This window comes from Siphateles boraxobius, unplaced genomic scaffold (assembly GCF_051911475.1).
Source record: "Siphateles boraxobius isolate OS27281-9 unplaced genomic scaffold, OSU_SipBor_1 55, whole genome shotgun sequence".
Taxonomy (NCBI): Eukaryota; Metazoa; Chordata; class Actinopteri; order Cypriniformes; family Leuciscidae; genus Siphateles; species Siphateles boraxobius.
In genome coordinates this window covers 6,009,620-6,026,996 of record NW_027509181.1, presented here as the reverse complement: position 1 = coordinate 6,026,996, position 17,377 = coordinate 6,009,620, and the positions used below count along the sequence as shown (strand labels likewise).

Below are 17,377 nucleotides of genomic sequence, written 5' to 3'. Positions count from 1 at the left end.
ATGAGCACAATATGCGATCTTTGTGACAACACAAAACGTCAGGTCAAAAGCTCTCTTTGTCATTGTGTCTACAGTGAGACAAGCAACAGAAAGCCATTTTTAAAAAGCCTGTTTGACATTTCAATAAAGAGTGTTTAAAAGAAGGATGAAGGACACAGAAAAATAAAGACACAATTAGACAAAGTGACATATTTATATATTTGTAAACATTTCATTCATTTAGTTTTTTAAATTTAACATAGGAAAAAAATATTTTTCTTATATCTGTATGTTTAAATCAAATTTAAAGATACCATTATAGCTGTTCATTATATGCTTTTATACATATTGTTACTGCATGTTCTTATTTCTATGTTCCATTCATTATTATTTTTTATTGTGTTTGTATTGAATGCATTATTAAGATTTTGCCTTAGACAATGATATTTATATTTCACGTACACTACCGTTCAAAAGTTAAGATCTTTTAATGTTTTTGTAAGAAGTCTCTTACACTCATACATTTATTTTTTGAATCAAAAATACAATAAAAACAGTGGTATTGTGAAATATTATTGCAATTTAAAGTAACTCTATTCTATTTTCAAAATGTAATTTATTCCTGTGATGCAAAGGTGGATTTTCAGCAGCCATTAGGGTACTCCAGTCTTCAGTGTCACATAAACAGTTGTGTTGCTTAATGATTATTTTTCAGGATTTTTTGATGAACAGAAACATCAAAAGAACAGCATTTATTTAAAATAGATACTGTATAGTAATGTGGCAACTGTGGCAGGACGAGGCCGAGAGCCGTGACGGCGCGATTGCTAATGAGCTAATGTCTTATAAAGACCTTAGGGAACAGTGTCAACTTGTGTAAAAGTTAAAAATGACGGTACATGCAAGTCAATGTAACTCCACAACAACTACATAAAATGTATCCACTAACCATTCAGAAACGTCCAGGTGCAGACTAAAAAATGCAACCTCTTCCTGAGTCTCTCCGTAAGACTGCACTCCAATACTGTTATATCTGAAATTTTGGATGATTGAGATTAGCGTGTTTTTTTATTGTATCCGAAGCTCATGTAGCTCGTTTGGATTTAAAGGGACGGCATGTTTTTGCTCACACCCACAAAGGGACAAATTTGACAAGCTATAATAGATGATCTGGGGGATATTTTGTGTTGAAATTTCACAGACACATTCTGGGGACACCATAGATTTATATTACATCTTGTGAAAAGGGACATAATATGTCACCTTTTAAAGTATGTTGAACGTTCGCCGGTTCCCGCCTACTTCTTGCCTGAATAACAAACCTCCTTACAGTAACAATATAAATGTCTTTACTGTTGATAAATTGAATGCATCCTTGCTTAAATAAAAGTATTAATTTATTTTTTTTAAATTATCTCACTGGCCGGTAGTATATAAGCATGAGATATTGGTGCTAAAAGCTTCTTATTAATATCATGATGCTAAAATTTGTTCAGAGCTGCTACATTCAGTCTGGTGCTGCTGAATTCAGTCCATACCTTCTGAATCTGGTCCAGAGATGTTGAATGTTGTTTAGCACAGCTGAATTTGGTCCAGATCAGCTGAATTCCATTCCATACTGATGAATTCAATCCAGGGCTGCTGAATTTGGTACTGTTTATCTAGATATATTAGATGATTAATTCACAGAGAGAGTTATTGAAAAAGGCTCTCTTGAGGCGCACACATCACAGATCATGTCAAGTGTGTTTCTGCAGGTGCATGCTTGCTGGCATTTCACGTAATTAAAGGTTGACCTTTCTAATAGAGGCACAAATGTCAAGGGGTCCTTCTCATCTGACAGGCAGAATTGTTGCCTAGAGGGCTGTGTGTGTCTGTGTGTGTGTGTGTGCGTGCGTGCGTGCGTGCGTGCGTGCGTGTGTGTGTGTGTGTGTGTGTCTTCAGTGTCTTGAAGATGTTGTCAGAGTATTGGGATTTCACACTGCCCTATGTTTGCACTTTATGTCTCATAGATACATCCAGTGATTATAATAACAAGCAAAAACACACTGAAATGTGAAATCTATATAAAAACACATGACATTGAATTTGTTTATTTGATCTTAATCTCATGATATACTGTTTGTCCAGGATTCTGGCTTGGTGCTAAACATAGCTCAGTGTGTGCAGTGTGTGTGCAATGTGCACAGACTGTGTCCTTGGGTCTGATTTGAAAAAGGCTTCAGCAGTGCCCAAATGAATGAAATTCAAGTTTGCTTGTAACTGTGTTTACATACGGTGTGTGAGTGGGTAGTTCCCTGTAGACACAATTTGGAAGCTTTTACAGTCTCAAGGTCTGTTGGTTTTTCCGTCTTATATTACTTATATCAACTTACATCAACTTGACATGCTCCCTTATTCACTGAAATATACCTATTTTTCATTCAAAAAATACAAGAGGAGCAGAATTAACTGTTGTAAATGGCTGTTAAATAAATAACTTGGGTTCCTTAATGAGGGTTTGTGAGTTAATGAAAAGCCAATTAACTAAATTAAATCATAAAAAAATAAAAAATAAATAAAAACTATAAAAGAAAACACTTATGATTAAATATTAAGATTAAAAATTATTAAATTTTATTTGTTTACCTACACATGATGATATTCTTATTTTTATTTTTGTAAATCAAGTTTAACACAATGAAAAGAGAAATGTTGCAATAGGTTTAAATTTAAAAAAAAATGTGAATTTTAATTAAAGTATTTTTTTTTCAAGTAATGGGTTGTTTATGGTTTTAGTTTTAGTTAACTGAAATAACCATGATTTATGTTTTATGGTAAATTTTGTGAATCCCGACTTAGAGTGTAATTACTGATTACAAATGATATGATTTACGAAATTAAGAGTTTGTCGATTTGTTAGCTTGTTTGACTAGTGATAAAAGTTGTGACAGTCTTTCCTTCCGTGACGTCTATATCTGTGAGTGAAACGGCTTCTCAAACAAGGAAATATATAGGGTGGGACTTTTTGTGGGACCCAGTGATTTTGTCCATGGGGAATTGATTGGATGGTTGTGGTTTGCTATTACTGAGATCTCATGATTGACAGGTTGTCCTGCCTTCGCGTCAGTAAACACGTCATCAGAGAAGATAAGAGATGTTGCTGCAAGAGGAAGGGGAAGTTATTTTGATTAAAGATTATGAGGGCACACAATTTGAAAACTTAAAAATTAATAATGATGAGCACGGATAAATTGTTTAAAAGAAATACTGCAATGTTCCATAAAAAAGACTAGTCAATTTTAATTGCAAATAAGTTCTCACATAAAAAAGACAGGCCTCTTAACATTGACTGGGGCCTATAAACATGCTCTCAGATGGATAAAATATATGACCACGACTGGCCAACACAAAAAGAGGAACATATGACTTGATGTCCTTTGGACATGCCGTGGGTTTGAGGGTGAGATTAGCGTAAGCAGTCTTTTGAAATGATCCGGTGTGCTAGAGACAAATGTTCTTTCTTATGGAGTCAAGAGTTGGATCAGCACTTGACGAAATACTCAATACTCTGACAGCGTCACACATATCAATTCACATGATTTAATCAAATGAATAGAATTTATTTTAATTAAAGGGTGTTTCATTCCCGTAAAATTCACATAGATCCTTGTTACATTCTTGCAGATTTTTCATGTCTGAAAAACTATTACCATTGCACTTTTTTGGTGCTTCTTTGTTGTTGCTATGTTGTATTTAAGACTTAGTGAAAGGATTTTAACAGACATATTAAAGCATCATTATAAGTCGATGTGTTAAAAAAGTGTTGAGGGCTGTATTTATTGAGAATTCCTATGTATTGTATGTAAAATGTGCATACTATAGTGCATAGACACTAAAATGAACAATGCGTGACAGCATCTAAAATGTAAATCAAATACGTATGTACAACTCTACAGAAGCACATAAGTTTATAAAACTTATCTATGAATAATTATTTATGGTCAATGTTTTGAATCGCATGTAATGCAGTTGGCTCATTTACTTCATTTGAAATTATACTGTAACATTTCATTCTTAAAATCTTAAAAAGTTTCAAAATATCACATACAAAATTACTCTTTAAATTCTTAAAATGAATACATTTTCTGTAATCTCTTAACCCTTTCTTGTGATATTTATAATATTTATTTTGTTTGCCATGGGACACGGCAGTTTTCTGAATGTGGATCAGCGATTAACAACTTAAATTCTACTCAGTATTGCACAAAACTATTCTATACCATGAGAGAGCACCTCGAATGCAAAACGTCATTGTTTGGACTACTTTGATACTGATTTTTTGCCTTTTTTCAAAATAAATGATTGCAAATAATAATAATACTATGTTTATTTTTTATAGCGCCTTTAAAGAACCCAAGGTCGCTCCACAAAATAATACAAACAGTTGACAGACAAAGGGACAAGCAATCCAAAAAATACACTTTAGCAGTCTGTTTTTTTATACATACTGTAAAACAGATTGTTGGCCGTGTATTGTTATTGTTATATTGTTGAAAAGTGGTTATGTTTAGGTTTGTGAATAGGGTTAAGGGATCTACAGATTTATCTATTAAATGGTTTAAATGATTTTTGATGATGTCAGTACAGTCCATATTTTACTTTTCAGCATCTACCCAAACATACAAAAAACATTACATGCAAATACCTATGCATGAACAATGACAGTAGTCTGCAAACACATATGATATTTTTTTTTGTCAGAAAAATGGCAATAACACAGTTCATAGTGACCACACCTGTCAAACTCCAAAACACTACAGAAGTACACGAAAGTATCATAAAATTAGTTTATTCATCTTGTGCTCTGTTCTGACGCCATACAAACAATTTCTGTACGAAAATACTTATATGGGGTGCAACAGAAGGGAAAACTTTTAGCAATTAATTATTTAAATGTTGTATGGACTACTTTTATGGTGATTTTGTTTATGGAGCCTCAAAGACGTGGTCACAATAAACTGTAAATGAAAAAGTTGGAACGAAATCAGGGTCAGTAAATAACGACTGAATTTTTTGGGTGAACCACTGCTTTTATTGCATTCCAAAAAGCATTCCATATATTTTGATTTCAATTAATCTCTCTATTTTTTTAACCTGTAGGAATTCTAAAGGAAGCCAAAAGTGGAGCGTATCATGTAGGATGTACCGACTGTTGGATTCAATAAGCGGAATCTGTTTGGAAATAAATTAAATTGGCCTGTGTGATATGGGAATCAAAACCAAAAGAAAACCCCTCAGCTGGAAATTAGAGCAACTCCTCCATTCATCTGTCTAGATTCATCATTTTTTCTTTATCTACCAACGTCGAACGGAATTAACACTTACCCACGTCAAAGTGGATCATTTGGACGCCCTTATGGTTGAACAATCCCTGCAAAGCATCCTCGTTGAGCGTCATTTTGGATTCTTTTGTGTGACTGTGGGCGAACTCTAGTGGTGGCCATGTCTGGTAAGGGCAACCCCAGCCCACACCTCAATGGCTTCCCAATGGCCCACTATTCCTATTTCTTCCCACACATGCTGGGGGGGCTTTCTCCACCCTCTCTGCCCACCCTACCCCTCAGTGGATACAGCACACCTTCACCAGCCAGTGAGTATGACATTGAACTCTTTAAGGTCTCCAGCTCAATGAAGCATGATTGATTTTAATGTGTTGGAATTCCATTTTGTGTTGAGCGTTGAGATAAACTGTAATGTATTCATCCTTCTGTTGAGTGCATCACAAAAAGCTTTTATATGACATTCCATTTGTAGTATATTTTCCACACCAGACAGGACAACTCCTCTTTCCTGCAGAGTTTATCTCTAACCCTGATCAGACTCATCTGCCAGTAGCTTTCTAGGTTGCTTCTCATTTCTTATTTGTGCATCCTCAATTCCTTTCCTCACGTCTCAGCTCCACCCCAGTAGGATGCAAGGGTAGGGTACAAGGAAAGAAAGTGAGGACAGAGGAATCTGAAGAAATATTATTTGTACATTGAAATATGCTTGATCAGGTATCACTTCATAGCATCATCAGCTGCTTTCAAGGGATCTGTCCTTATGTTCCTAAACTTTGGCTATTTAAGAAATTCATAATAAATAATTATATCACAAGCACCTCTAGTTACCCTGAAGACCTGGATTAGCTTTTTCAGGTTTTCTTTTATTAGGGTTGGTTATAAGCTCTTCAGGAAAGTGGATCTTGTGGGACAGAGTTGCCCACCCCATCCTACACGTTCCTTTTTAAACATGGATGTTCCCTGTGTGTTCACAGTATATTTGGGCATTTGGCAGTGTTTTTCAGTACTCTGTCTAGAGACTAAGTCTCTATATTTTTTGTGTGTCTTGGTCTTGTCATGGATTCAGGAGCATTTGGACTGACTGTGTCTCGGACTCAGACAGAGTCTGGTCATGGCTATGTTTTTTGGTCTGTGACAATTTGTGCCCCTCTGGGCCGAAGCATCCTGTGTATGAGCTGCAAAGATTTGCATGACATTGACGTGAAACATGGCTTTATTCACCCCCAATGGTAAGCATTTTTACACTGTCTGATTCATTCAGACCCTCTTTAGGTCTCTGTCTTGACTCAAACTCAACCTATGCAGGTCTCTGCCTGGACTCTGACTCGAGTGAGCTGGTCTCGACTACTACACTGCCACTTTGTGTTCCATTCACTATTGACATTCACATATGAATGTGTCGGAGATCAGAAGCACATGCATATGCATGGTTTTGTCTATTCATCGTGTACCAAAGCTCAAGTTTGGTTAACTCTCATGTCCCCTACTCAGCTCAATCCAGACGGTTGTCATGGGGGGACCGCACTGTGGTTGCAGCCGTTGTGTGTGCTGACGCGTGTTAACACTAGACAGAAGGAGATTTACATCACCATATGGAAAGAAGCGTAAATGGATGGAGAAGCATAGGTTACTGTAAAGCTATGTCTTAGTTGGTGCTTATCTTGGCGAAAGCTGAGTACAAATCAGCATGAAGTTTTAACATCTACTCTCGTGTAATGGAAATCATGACTTGAGAGTCTATGCTGGTCTACCAATTAGACAAGCAACAAATCTGCTCTATCCAGCATAAACCAGCACAAAAATTCATACTGAACTAGCTGGGCTGCGTTTTCCAAAAATAGTGTAAGCCTAAGTAGATCATGGAAACCATTGGTACCAATGGTCTCTACGATCTACTTAGGCTTATGATGCCTTTGGGAGATGCAGCACAGGGGCCTTGTGTATCAAAAAATTGCTTAAAATTTCAATTTCCTATACCTGCTGTATTCTGTTGTATTCTGCTGCTTTCAGCTGTTTGTTTGAAATAGTTACAAAAAACGATGAAAAACACTTTGGATTTGCCTAAATTGCTTGAGGTACTGCGGTCCCACTTTGTGGTAGGTGTTTTTAACTACTATGTACAAAGATTTAAATTAATAATTTAATACAATGCACTAATACATACACTGCGGTTATATTTTAAATATTTATATATATGCATGTAATTACAGCTGTAATTAATTTCTGTAATTACATCTTCAGCTTTCTAACTGTTGAAACTACCCTTACCCCTTAAATCACCCTTAAACCTACCCATACCACCAAACCTGTCCCTAACCATACCTGTATCCTCCCTCAATAGCAGCAAAAGTGTTTTTGCAATACAATATGAACACAATAAGTGCATTGTAAGTACGTAGTAGTTAAGGACACCTAATATAAAGTGTGATCGGTAATGCTTCTTGCCAATAACAAACTTGCTAAAACTCTTGCCAAACCCTCTAATCTTGTGTCATTGATTGGACTCTGGGTTAGCTGGCGCCTGATACCAGTTAGCTTTCTGAGATATCATTATTCTAAGGATTCACATTTTTTCACCCTGCACTGTGAATGTTTGTACAGCGTGTTCAGGAAAGACATCGCATTTTTTGTGTGTTACTTGTTTAAGCAAATTGTGTACTGACAAACATGTACGGTGCTGCATAATGATGCTGGGATCCTGAGTTAATCCTGTGAATGTTTGTGATGGTTAATTGAAAACTGCAGGATCAGAGCTCAAGCTGGAATAATTCGAACGGTGTGTTAATGAATCTTATATTGACGGCTCTTCACAAGAAATGGAATTGCGATACAAATCACTTCCTCTTTCAAGCGAAAGAGTGTTTATATGAGGCTGTTATGGCAAATGATGTTATGTGCTATGTTTACTAAGAGAGGTGCTTCCTTCCCTTTCACAGAACAAACATTTCCTGCCTGTAAACAGTAGAGACTCAAAGTGCAGGACACAAGCTCTTCCTGTGCCAACACTGCACAGCTTTCTCTTTCACACAAACATTCACTCTCGCTGTCATATCACTTTTGATTAACCTATTATTAACTACTTAATATAGTTATATATATATATATATATATATATATATATATATATATATATATATATATATATCAGTGGTGGGCCGTCAGAGCCAGCAAGGCATTCTCTGCTGGCCTAAACACTGAATCACTGACTGATTCAGAATCACTGACTTTCACTTTAATATATTTTTTTCCATGAATGAGTATTCAATTATTCCCAATAGTCCATTCTCTTAATTTCATAGCTTTTCTCTTAGTTGTGCTGCTTCCAGTAGTGTATGTTTATGTTAGAGTGGTGTGTAATCTGCGTTGTGTCAACTAATAATCACTCTTGAATGCTGAAACTCATCCCTCCAATCCTCTTTTATTTCATCTGGAGTAACAAACAGATTATGAGGACTCGTGCAGCACTTAGAGCAGCGTGCGGCAGTAATGCACAACTCGCACACACTGTGAATGCTCATGCAGACTGGGCAATAAACTTTTACATAAACAGATTTTAAGAACATATAACAATAATTCATGTACCTGGAGTAACAAACAGATTATGAGGACTCATGCAGCACTTAGAGCAGCGTGTGACAGCAATGCACGACGCGCACACTGTGAATGACAAGGGTGATAAAATTAACATAAAGAAAACCACTTAAAGAAAGAAAATAATTAACAAAACATACGTGTGTCCATTTCAGAGGGACTTAAAGTCACAAAGTATAATGTATGAAACAATAAGTTAAAAAACATACGGCCTTATTAAATCAGCAAGTAAACTTGCGTGACCTACCACTGTGAATGCTCATGCAGACTGAGAAGAAGCAAAGTGTGTCACCCCTGCTAATCAGCATGGTGGACAGAAAGAATGAGGAAAATCCAAAAATGGTCATGCCAAGTGGAATCACAAAATAAATGGCCTTAATGCACACCTACTAAAAGAGCTTTTATCCAATTATATTTCAGCCGTCATGTGTTGCCATGGCCAAAGAAATCTCCCTTGAGGCCTTCAGAATCCACAGTGTAGCTTGTAGCTTGTAGCTTAAAATGAATAGCAATAAAACTGTTGCTTTAACCAATCAGATAATCAGTCAGATTTAATCAACCAATCATATTTCGATTTGACTGCTTTGGGGCCATCTAGCAGGCGTACATTAACATCGGCATTTTCACGTCCTTTGATTTGATGGTCTGAGCGCGTACTATTTGCCTACTGGTAATCAAAGGCTGAGCTAGCTAACCGCATATATAACGAACTACATAAACTAAAATATATTCCAGTAGATTTAATAGTTTTGCAACCCACAGATTAACATTTCTTTCCCTCCTCGACCCCCAGCAGGTTCGAACGTACCGGAAAAAAATCCCTTATTCAGCCTTATCCAGCTTAACGCAGAGTCACGGAACTCTTTTCGATCTGTCGGAGTAATAACAGAACTGACTGACTGTAATGTATGCCATGACTGATTTTGAAGGCAAAAGTCCCACTGATCTCATTGATTTCCTTCAAAAATCTGTGTGAGAGCATGGGGCAGCTGTAGGCTACACATCTTCATGTTTTGCAGGGACTGTCCCTGTGTCCATTGCTTCTGTCGAGCAGACACTCTCAGCACTAAAGCGAATTCAAACTTATGCCAGAAATACGACTGGATCTAATCATCAAACTTGTTCAGTTAGTTATTCCGAGGTCTTTTTTTCTCTCTCTCTGAAATATTTCAATTTGGTTTTCAGTGGCATTGAATAGGTTGTAATTTTTAGATTTAAGGTGCAAAATGCGATTATGGAATCGCTTATGCGATTTAACTTTTTTTTTTTTTGCATTATGAAAGCCAGCTGTTTTAACAGGGGTGTGTAGACTTTTTATATCTACTGTACCACAAAACCTGTCCCTAATCTTACCTGTATCCCACCTCAATACAACATGAACACAATAAGTACATTGTACCTTACATTTTTTATGTATGTACTATGTAGTAGTTAAAGACACATAAAGTGATACCTTTTTTCTCCCATATTAAAATAATGTAAAATCAATATTCAAATATGTATTACATGTCAATGTGTTTATTTATTTGGCAAGTAGCTGTGTAATATATGGAATGTACAATTTTCAGACTGCTTCACGCTGGGGTATATTTTGCAGTAATGACCAACAGACTGTTCATTATATCTTATAGTGATTTTACTAAGTTGAGTATATTTCAGTGACAGTAACTCTAGTTTCCAAATTAAAAACAATGTTTTCCATAAAGTAAATTAAGTGTATATTGGAGGGAAAATACACTATCATAGTTTATGCCTTAAATTTGAGCGAGCTGAAACAATAATCAAACATGTTGTCTTAGAATGGCTGTGTCGCGATTTTGGAACTGATTTTGGACAGACTTTAGGGAGCATAACAGTTTAATGATCTACAGCAAATTAGATATTGATTGCATCCGAAAGCTTAAAAATGCTGGTAGGAAGGCATCAAGGCCTGTCTGATTCCAATGTTAGCTTCGCTTGCTGTCTCCTGAGATACTTTCATCTGATCTATTTTTGAAGGCAGCATAGATGTATCCTTCACTGCCTATAATATCCCCCAGTCCTGTGCGTTCCATTCCGTGCAGTCAAGCTAAAAAAGATCATGTCTGAAAGTTGCAATTGGTGGTCAGTTTTTGTGAAAGGGCCCTATCATACACCCAGGGCAATGCGGTGCCAGGCGCAATGCAAGTGTTTTTTGCTAGTTTCAGCCTTTTGGTAAGTGTTTTTTGCTAGTTTTATAGTTTAACTGTCACGGAATTATCACTTTCCACAGCCGACTCTAAACATTTCATTGGTTATTTTAATCACAATGCAAGATTACTAACCCATAACCCTACCCTACACTTAACCAATGAACTTGGCTGCAGGGAAGGATTTGTGCTGAACTGGTTTCGGAAAAAAATCCTGCGTTACTAAGAAGAAGCCATCTCGTTTTTCAAATGTGTTTCCTAAATTTAGTTTTACTATCAAAGCTTGTTCAGTTTCAAAGTAGACCAAAAGTTTTATGTTGTAACATAAAACTGTGGCAAGAAGTTTGTGTGTGTGTGTGTGTGTGTGTGTGTGTGTGTGTGTGTGTGTGTGTGTGTGTGTGTGTGTGTGTGTGTGTGTGTGTGTGTGTGTGTGTGTGTGTGTGTGTTATTTGCTGTTTTTGGTTGTTCTGTGTGTAAATAAATGGTGAGGTGAATGTGGTCACCTTAAGGTATGTGTATGTTTGTGTTAGTGGAGCAGGTGGTTCGGCTCGTCGTGGTGGTCCCTATTGAGCGAGGGTCCGTGTGGGTGGTTGAAACCAGACTAAACATGAAAGGGGACTCTACACACAGTCATGATAGTTTATTAATATTGAGAAACTCATGCCTGTCACGGTAGCTCCCATGTGTTTGTTTTGTTGTTCTGTTTAATTATAGAAGTGTGTTGTTTTTGGATTGTGTAATGTTCTTTTTGGTCTAAAATTGAATCCGGATATTTTTTTATTTATTTACTGTGATTTGCGGAGAGTGATTTTAAACAGCTGCTGGGTGTGTATTGTGTTAATAAGTGCAGAAGCATCGAGGAAAAGGATGGTATACTTGTTTTTGTGGATGGCATATGGTAGAACATGATACCAATTGCTTTATATTCACATTACCCATATTTCACTCATTGTTCATTTCATGTGTACACACACGTCTGTGAGCAAGTTGAATAAAGAGTGTCAGGTATATGAGACCCTGACACACACACACGCGCGTGTTCGCATACATACATACATACATACATACATACACACACACACACACACACACACACACACACACACACACACACACACACACACGTGTGTGCATTTCCTTGTGCCATGTGCTCTCCTGTCAATTGTCAAATCCCGCCCATCTTGTTATCTCATTATTGTTTAATTTTCCCCACCTGTCTGCCTCGTTACCCTCTTATGTTGTTCCCCTATTTAATCTCCCTGTGTTTGTAGTCCTGTGCTGGTTCGTTGTCCATGTTATTTTGTTTCCTCGTGTTTGTTTCCTGCTAAGACCTGATTGTCTTACTTACTGCTTTTGCTTTGTTTTCTGGATTTATTTTTACTTGAATAAATTTCAATTCCCTGCACTTGAGTCCTCGATCCTTTCCGGCAACCAAACTGTGACAGAACGAACCAGCCAGCATGAGGACTCAGCGGAGGAAGGAATCGCACAGACCACTGGTCTCTCCTGTGTCATGCCCTTTTTACGAACGGATATTGAAATTAAGAGAATTAGCCCTCTCTTCGTCAACAAGGGACTAATGTGAGGGAGTTTGCCCAGAATTTCAGGGCGGCGGCAGAGGGCGGCTTGTGTCTGTTCCCGAGCCGGTGTCTGTTCCGGCACCGTGGCTGCCCGAGGGACCGTCTCCGCAGTGGCTGCCTGAGGGGTCGTCTCCACCATGGCCGCCTGAAGGGTGGTCTCCACCATGGCCGCCTGAAGGGTGGTCCCCACCATGGCCGTCCAAATGGTCGTCCCGACCATGGCCGCCTGAAAGATGGTCCCCACCATGGCCGCCCGAATGTTCGTCTCCACCATGGCCGCCCGAAGGGCCTGCACAGCCTGCTCCGCCCTAGTGTCCTGCACAGCCTGCTCCGCCCTGGCGTCCTGCACCACCTGCTCCACCCTCATGTTTCCTGCTAAGACCTTATTATCTTACTGCCTGCTTTTGTTTTGTTTGTTTTCTGGATTTATTTTTAATTTAATAAATTTCACTTCCCTGCACTTGAGTCCTCAATCCTTTCCGGCAACCCAACCGTGACAGTCGACAATGAAGAACGTAGCAGGAACTGAGTGATCATGTAGAGAACTGTTCGTTGACAAATATCCAACCACTAGAATTTGGCCTTGCTGGGGCTACTGAAATTTCATGCATAAGTGCTGTAGTGCAAGATACAGAAGACTACCAAATCTACCACACATGTCTGTGAGTCAGAAGTAGATAGTAATTGAATGATCGCGAATCATTTTAGTCAGTACTGGCACTGAACTCACTTGAAACACCAAGCTGTCGCAAAGCAACAACGTACTGTAAAACTGTCTCATGAGGCGCCTGACAGCATTTATGGAAGGCATGACGTTCAGATACTATTTTACTATTTCAGAAATGCATCGCCAACTGGCCTCATCAACACTGTTTCATACATGTTATATTAGTCACATTAGTCTGCTATGCTGCATCTTCTTCAAAGTTCAAACTGTGACTTTTTGCACACATTACACTAATGTACAGTTAAAGTTACGTTCAAATTCCTTGTACAAGTTGTACTTGGCAATAAAAGGCGATTCTAAATTTTGGCACAAAGTAGGCTTTCAATGCATCCACTGCATCTTTATATGTCGTACCTGTGTTAGACAATGAGTAGAAAATCCTTTGTCCCTCTGTACAGAGGTAGCTCTCTGTCTTTCGTTTGGCCAGGCATCCCCTAAACCGATCATTTTCAAAAATCCGTAGCAGGCTCATTGGGGCAAGGCAAGAAAAATCTCGGGAAAGGCACGTTAGCAACAGCCATCTTCATGACCAACGATAGCAAGAAAAAAGCCTAATTCGCCTCGCCAATTTGTAGTATTTGTCAGGAGTTAGTAAGCAGCAATAAAGCACACGAGTCAGGAGTAGCAAACTTCAGGTCATCAAGATCATTCCTATTCCATCTTACCAAGCTGATAAGCCATGCTTACAGTAATAGTTCTCTTTAACTAATTTTTTTTTAAATTTACAAATTTACATGAAATCCATTACTTTTCAAATGTTACTGGTTCTAACTATGGTAATTTCATAACACAAAGCCTTTGACCCAAAACAATATTAGTAAATTGTAGACATAGCTAAAGATATACAATTTTGACACTGTCCAAGATCAGTCTGTACACAAAAATACTCACGTGTAAATGCTTTTAAATATAGCAGGTTTTATTTTAACATATTTTGTGTTCTAGTCAGGATACTCAGATTTTTTATTTATTTTAGGATTATTTGAATGAAAACAATTCACACTTTGTTCCATCAGTCAATTTCAAAAGCTAAGAAAACATTTACTTTTTACTTTGAATATGTAAACTACAATGTATACATTTAAGCATTTTTGGTTTGATACTTTTAACATAATTGTCATACTTATATACACTCTTTCTTTACTTTTTTTACACCTCTGGAAATAAATAATAAAGTTTAATTTCAAACAGGTAAAAAAAAGCTAATTTCGTAGAAGATTTCGTAAGGCTCTCTGAGCATATGAACATTTGAAACGAGTAGGCATGGAGACTGATATTGTTGAGGGAGGAAGGAGCCAAGGTGGAGCCGACTCGATTGGCCGAGGTGGAGTGATGGGCTCGGTGGCCCGAGGCGGAGACCGGGGATTCACGTGCCTAGGTGGAGCTGGAGACTGGGAGGCGGATCCAAGCAGCAGAGTGGAGTTAACAGAGGAGAAGACGAATGACTGAAGAGAGCCAGCCGAGGAACTGGCTGGCTTAGGTAGAGGAGGTGGGAGAGGGAGGCTGGGTGGGACCATCACTAAAGAAGGAGACTTGGAGTTGGTCGACCAGTAGAGATGCAGGAGACTTGGAGCTGGGCGGGACAAGAGGAGACACAGGAGACTTGGAGCTGGGCTGGAACAGTGACGACGGGAGACTTTGAAGAATTTACTCTTTTAAATCCTCAAATAAGTTTACAGAAACTACACCCTCAGCGGTAGGAGTATGGACGGGGCTCCAATCCATTCCCTTTTTACTCCCCACGAGGACACCGACTGGCACGGATGGTGTTGCCGTCTCTAGCACCTGGTCAGAAATACTGTTAGGCTCGGGCTCCGGGGCGATGTTGTGCTCAGGTGTCGGCTCTGTCACTGGCATCAAGGCGGGCTGGGGTTCTGGCAGAATGTCCATGATGGGCATGTTGGATGGCTGGCTGGGCTCTTGGTCCAGAGTGGGGCAAGTGACGTCTTCTGTAGCACAGATGGTGTAGGGGGATACACATCTCACCAGCACCCACTCAAGTTATTCTGCAAAGCTCACTTGTGGACTTTACACGGGCAGGATTACCTTGGACTACTTGTTGAGGCTAGTGTAATAAATGAAATCCCTTGTGTGGTCCCTCTCGAGGGAAAACTCCTCATTTTCCATTAGGAGAAGAAGGACTGCAGGAATGTCCATCCTTTCTTTTATTTTGTTCGGTGTTCTGCCGAATGTACTGTACATGTACAATGTACATGTACTGTGGCTGTAGAGATCGCACGACGATGTAGAATTTAACAAAAACAGTCTTTAATCAAAAAGCCAACAAAATCTTAGCAAAACAACCATGTGTAACATAGACGACAATCAGTAACCAAGGAAACTAAATAGTGGCCGGAAAATGGAAACAAATGAAACAGGTATAGGAAATAGAATTATCCAAAACAGAACATGCACGTGACAAAATGCAGGTGGTGGAGTAATGACTCCTGCCAATTAATAGATTGCAATAAAAGTCAAATTACTATAGCTAATTTACGCAAACAACAAAAAGCCAATCATTTATTTCAATCACGTTGACATGCAGTATGCAATTTAATGCCCATATAGATGTAGTTTGTTCATTCAGCAGCTTTCTCCCCAATGTAATTTCTCAGAAATGCTGCCGTAACAAACATGGCATCTGAGGACTACTTCACTATTTTTGTTTCCCATTGTTTTCCTTTATTTTACGCTTGATTCATTGTGGGTTCCTCCTAACTCTATGTGCATTTATGCACATAAATAATACATTAAAATATGAATGACATGTATTGTACTGCATGGAATCTCCTGCATGTTAGCTTGCTTATTGTGCCCAAGAGCATAATCAATGTTAGTCCACATCATATTAACAAGAAACTATGCTTCTAACCACAGGTCGAGAGTTCCAACTACACAAGTTTGCAATGCTGTTTGTGAATGTTTGTTGGAACTATAGTTTGGGGAAACACTGAATCATTTAACTGTGTTGATAACAACAGAATAACAACAGAACTTGTGATCAAAGTTTGCTGTTGCAACACACTGAAGAGCTTAAAACTACATACACATATTTCCATGACTTCCATGATGCTTCACCAGATGCTGTGTTTTATACGGTTTACTTATGGAACTTCAGGGATTTGCCAGTTGAAATGTGATTCTAAAGTTCCACCATCTCTCCTTGTCCATGTTTAAACTTTATATACACAAGGAGCACTACCCTGCTGAAAAATCCAGCGTAAACAGCATGGATTTCATGCTGGTCTAGGCTGGTGATTTCTGGTTAGTGCTGGTCCAGGCTGGTTTATTCTACTATAGTGCTGGTCTAGTTGGTGGACCAGCATATTCATGCTGTTCTCAAGCCAAACAGAGCTAGTGAAGCTGTTTCACCAGCATGCTCATAAAGGGTTGAGTGTGAGTAGGTCAGCTGTCTGTATGCAAGCAGTGTTTTGGGGACAAGCATTGTTTTTGCTTACATATTTATATATTTAACACATTAACAAAGTAAAGGTAACACAATATAAGGTTAAAACATATGATTTATTGAATTATATGATTATAACTTGGCTAATAAATACCTAATAAAATGCCTAATAATGCCTAAAAACATAGTCATGAGCAATAATCATAAGTTTGTTCAATAACAGGGATTATGAGAAGAGCTCCTTTCAATGGGATCAAACTTGATAATGAAAGTTCAAAACTGAAAGTTGCCATTTTTAAAGACTTTTCATACTCATTTGGGAGCTCACACATGTCAAAATCCAATGGTTGGTCACTCATTCCAAAAAAATGCACATAGTAAAAGGTGTGTGTGGCGAGCAGGACGAGGCCAAGGGACGTGAGAGAACGGCGCGAGGGCGATGGCGTGAGTGATAATGAACGTCAACTGTGACACGCACCAGTCTCGCATCTCTCGCTGAGGAGCCGAAGTATAAAAGGAGGAGCGACGACGCTGAAGATCGAGAGAGGAACAGGCCTGATTTTATGTTGTGTTTTGTTTCTGTTTTGTGTAGCCAGCAGTCG

At 38.4% G+C, this 17,377-nt stretch overlaps 2 protein-coding genes across 3 annotated transcripts in view; both read left to right on the top strand.

The window, feature by feature from the left end:
• vps35l (VPS35 endosomal protein sorting factor like) overlaps window positions 1-17,377 on the top strand; it is a 322,653-nt gene that overhangs the window by 181,134 nt on the left and 124,142 nt on the right. The gene's annotated exons all lie outside the window — the stretch shown is intronic.
• Window positions 1-17,377, top strand: part of raraa (retinoic acid receptor, alpha a) — a 241,090-nt gene that overhangs the window by 131,398 nt on the left and 92,315 nt on the right. The window contains exon 3 of one of the 2 annotated variants that reach the window (XM_077205970.1): window positions 5,122-5,611. The exons of the other annotated variant lie outside the window; for it this stretch is intronic. Within the exon in view, the coding sequence (XP_077062085.1) occupies window positions 5,464-5,611 (148 nt within the window). The 5' untranslated portion in view covers window positions 5,122-5,463. The remainder of the gene's footprint in view (window positions 1-5,121; window positions 5,612-17,377) is intronic. 2 annotated transcript variants of the gene reach the window in all.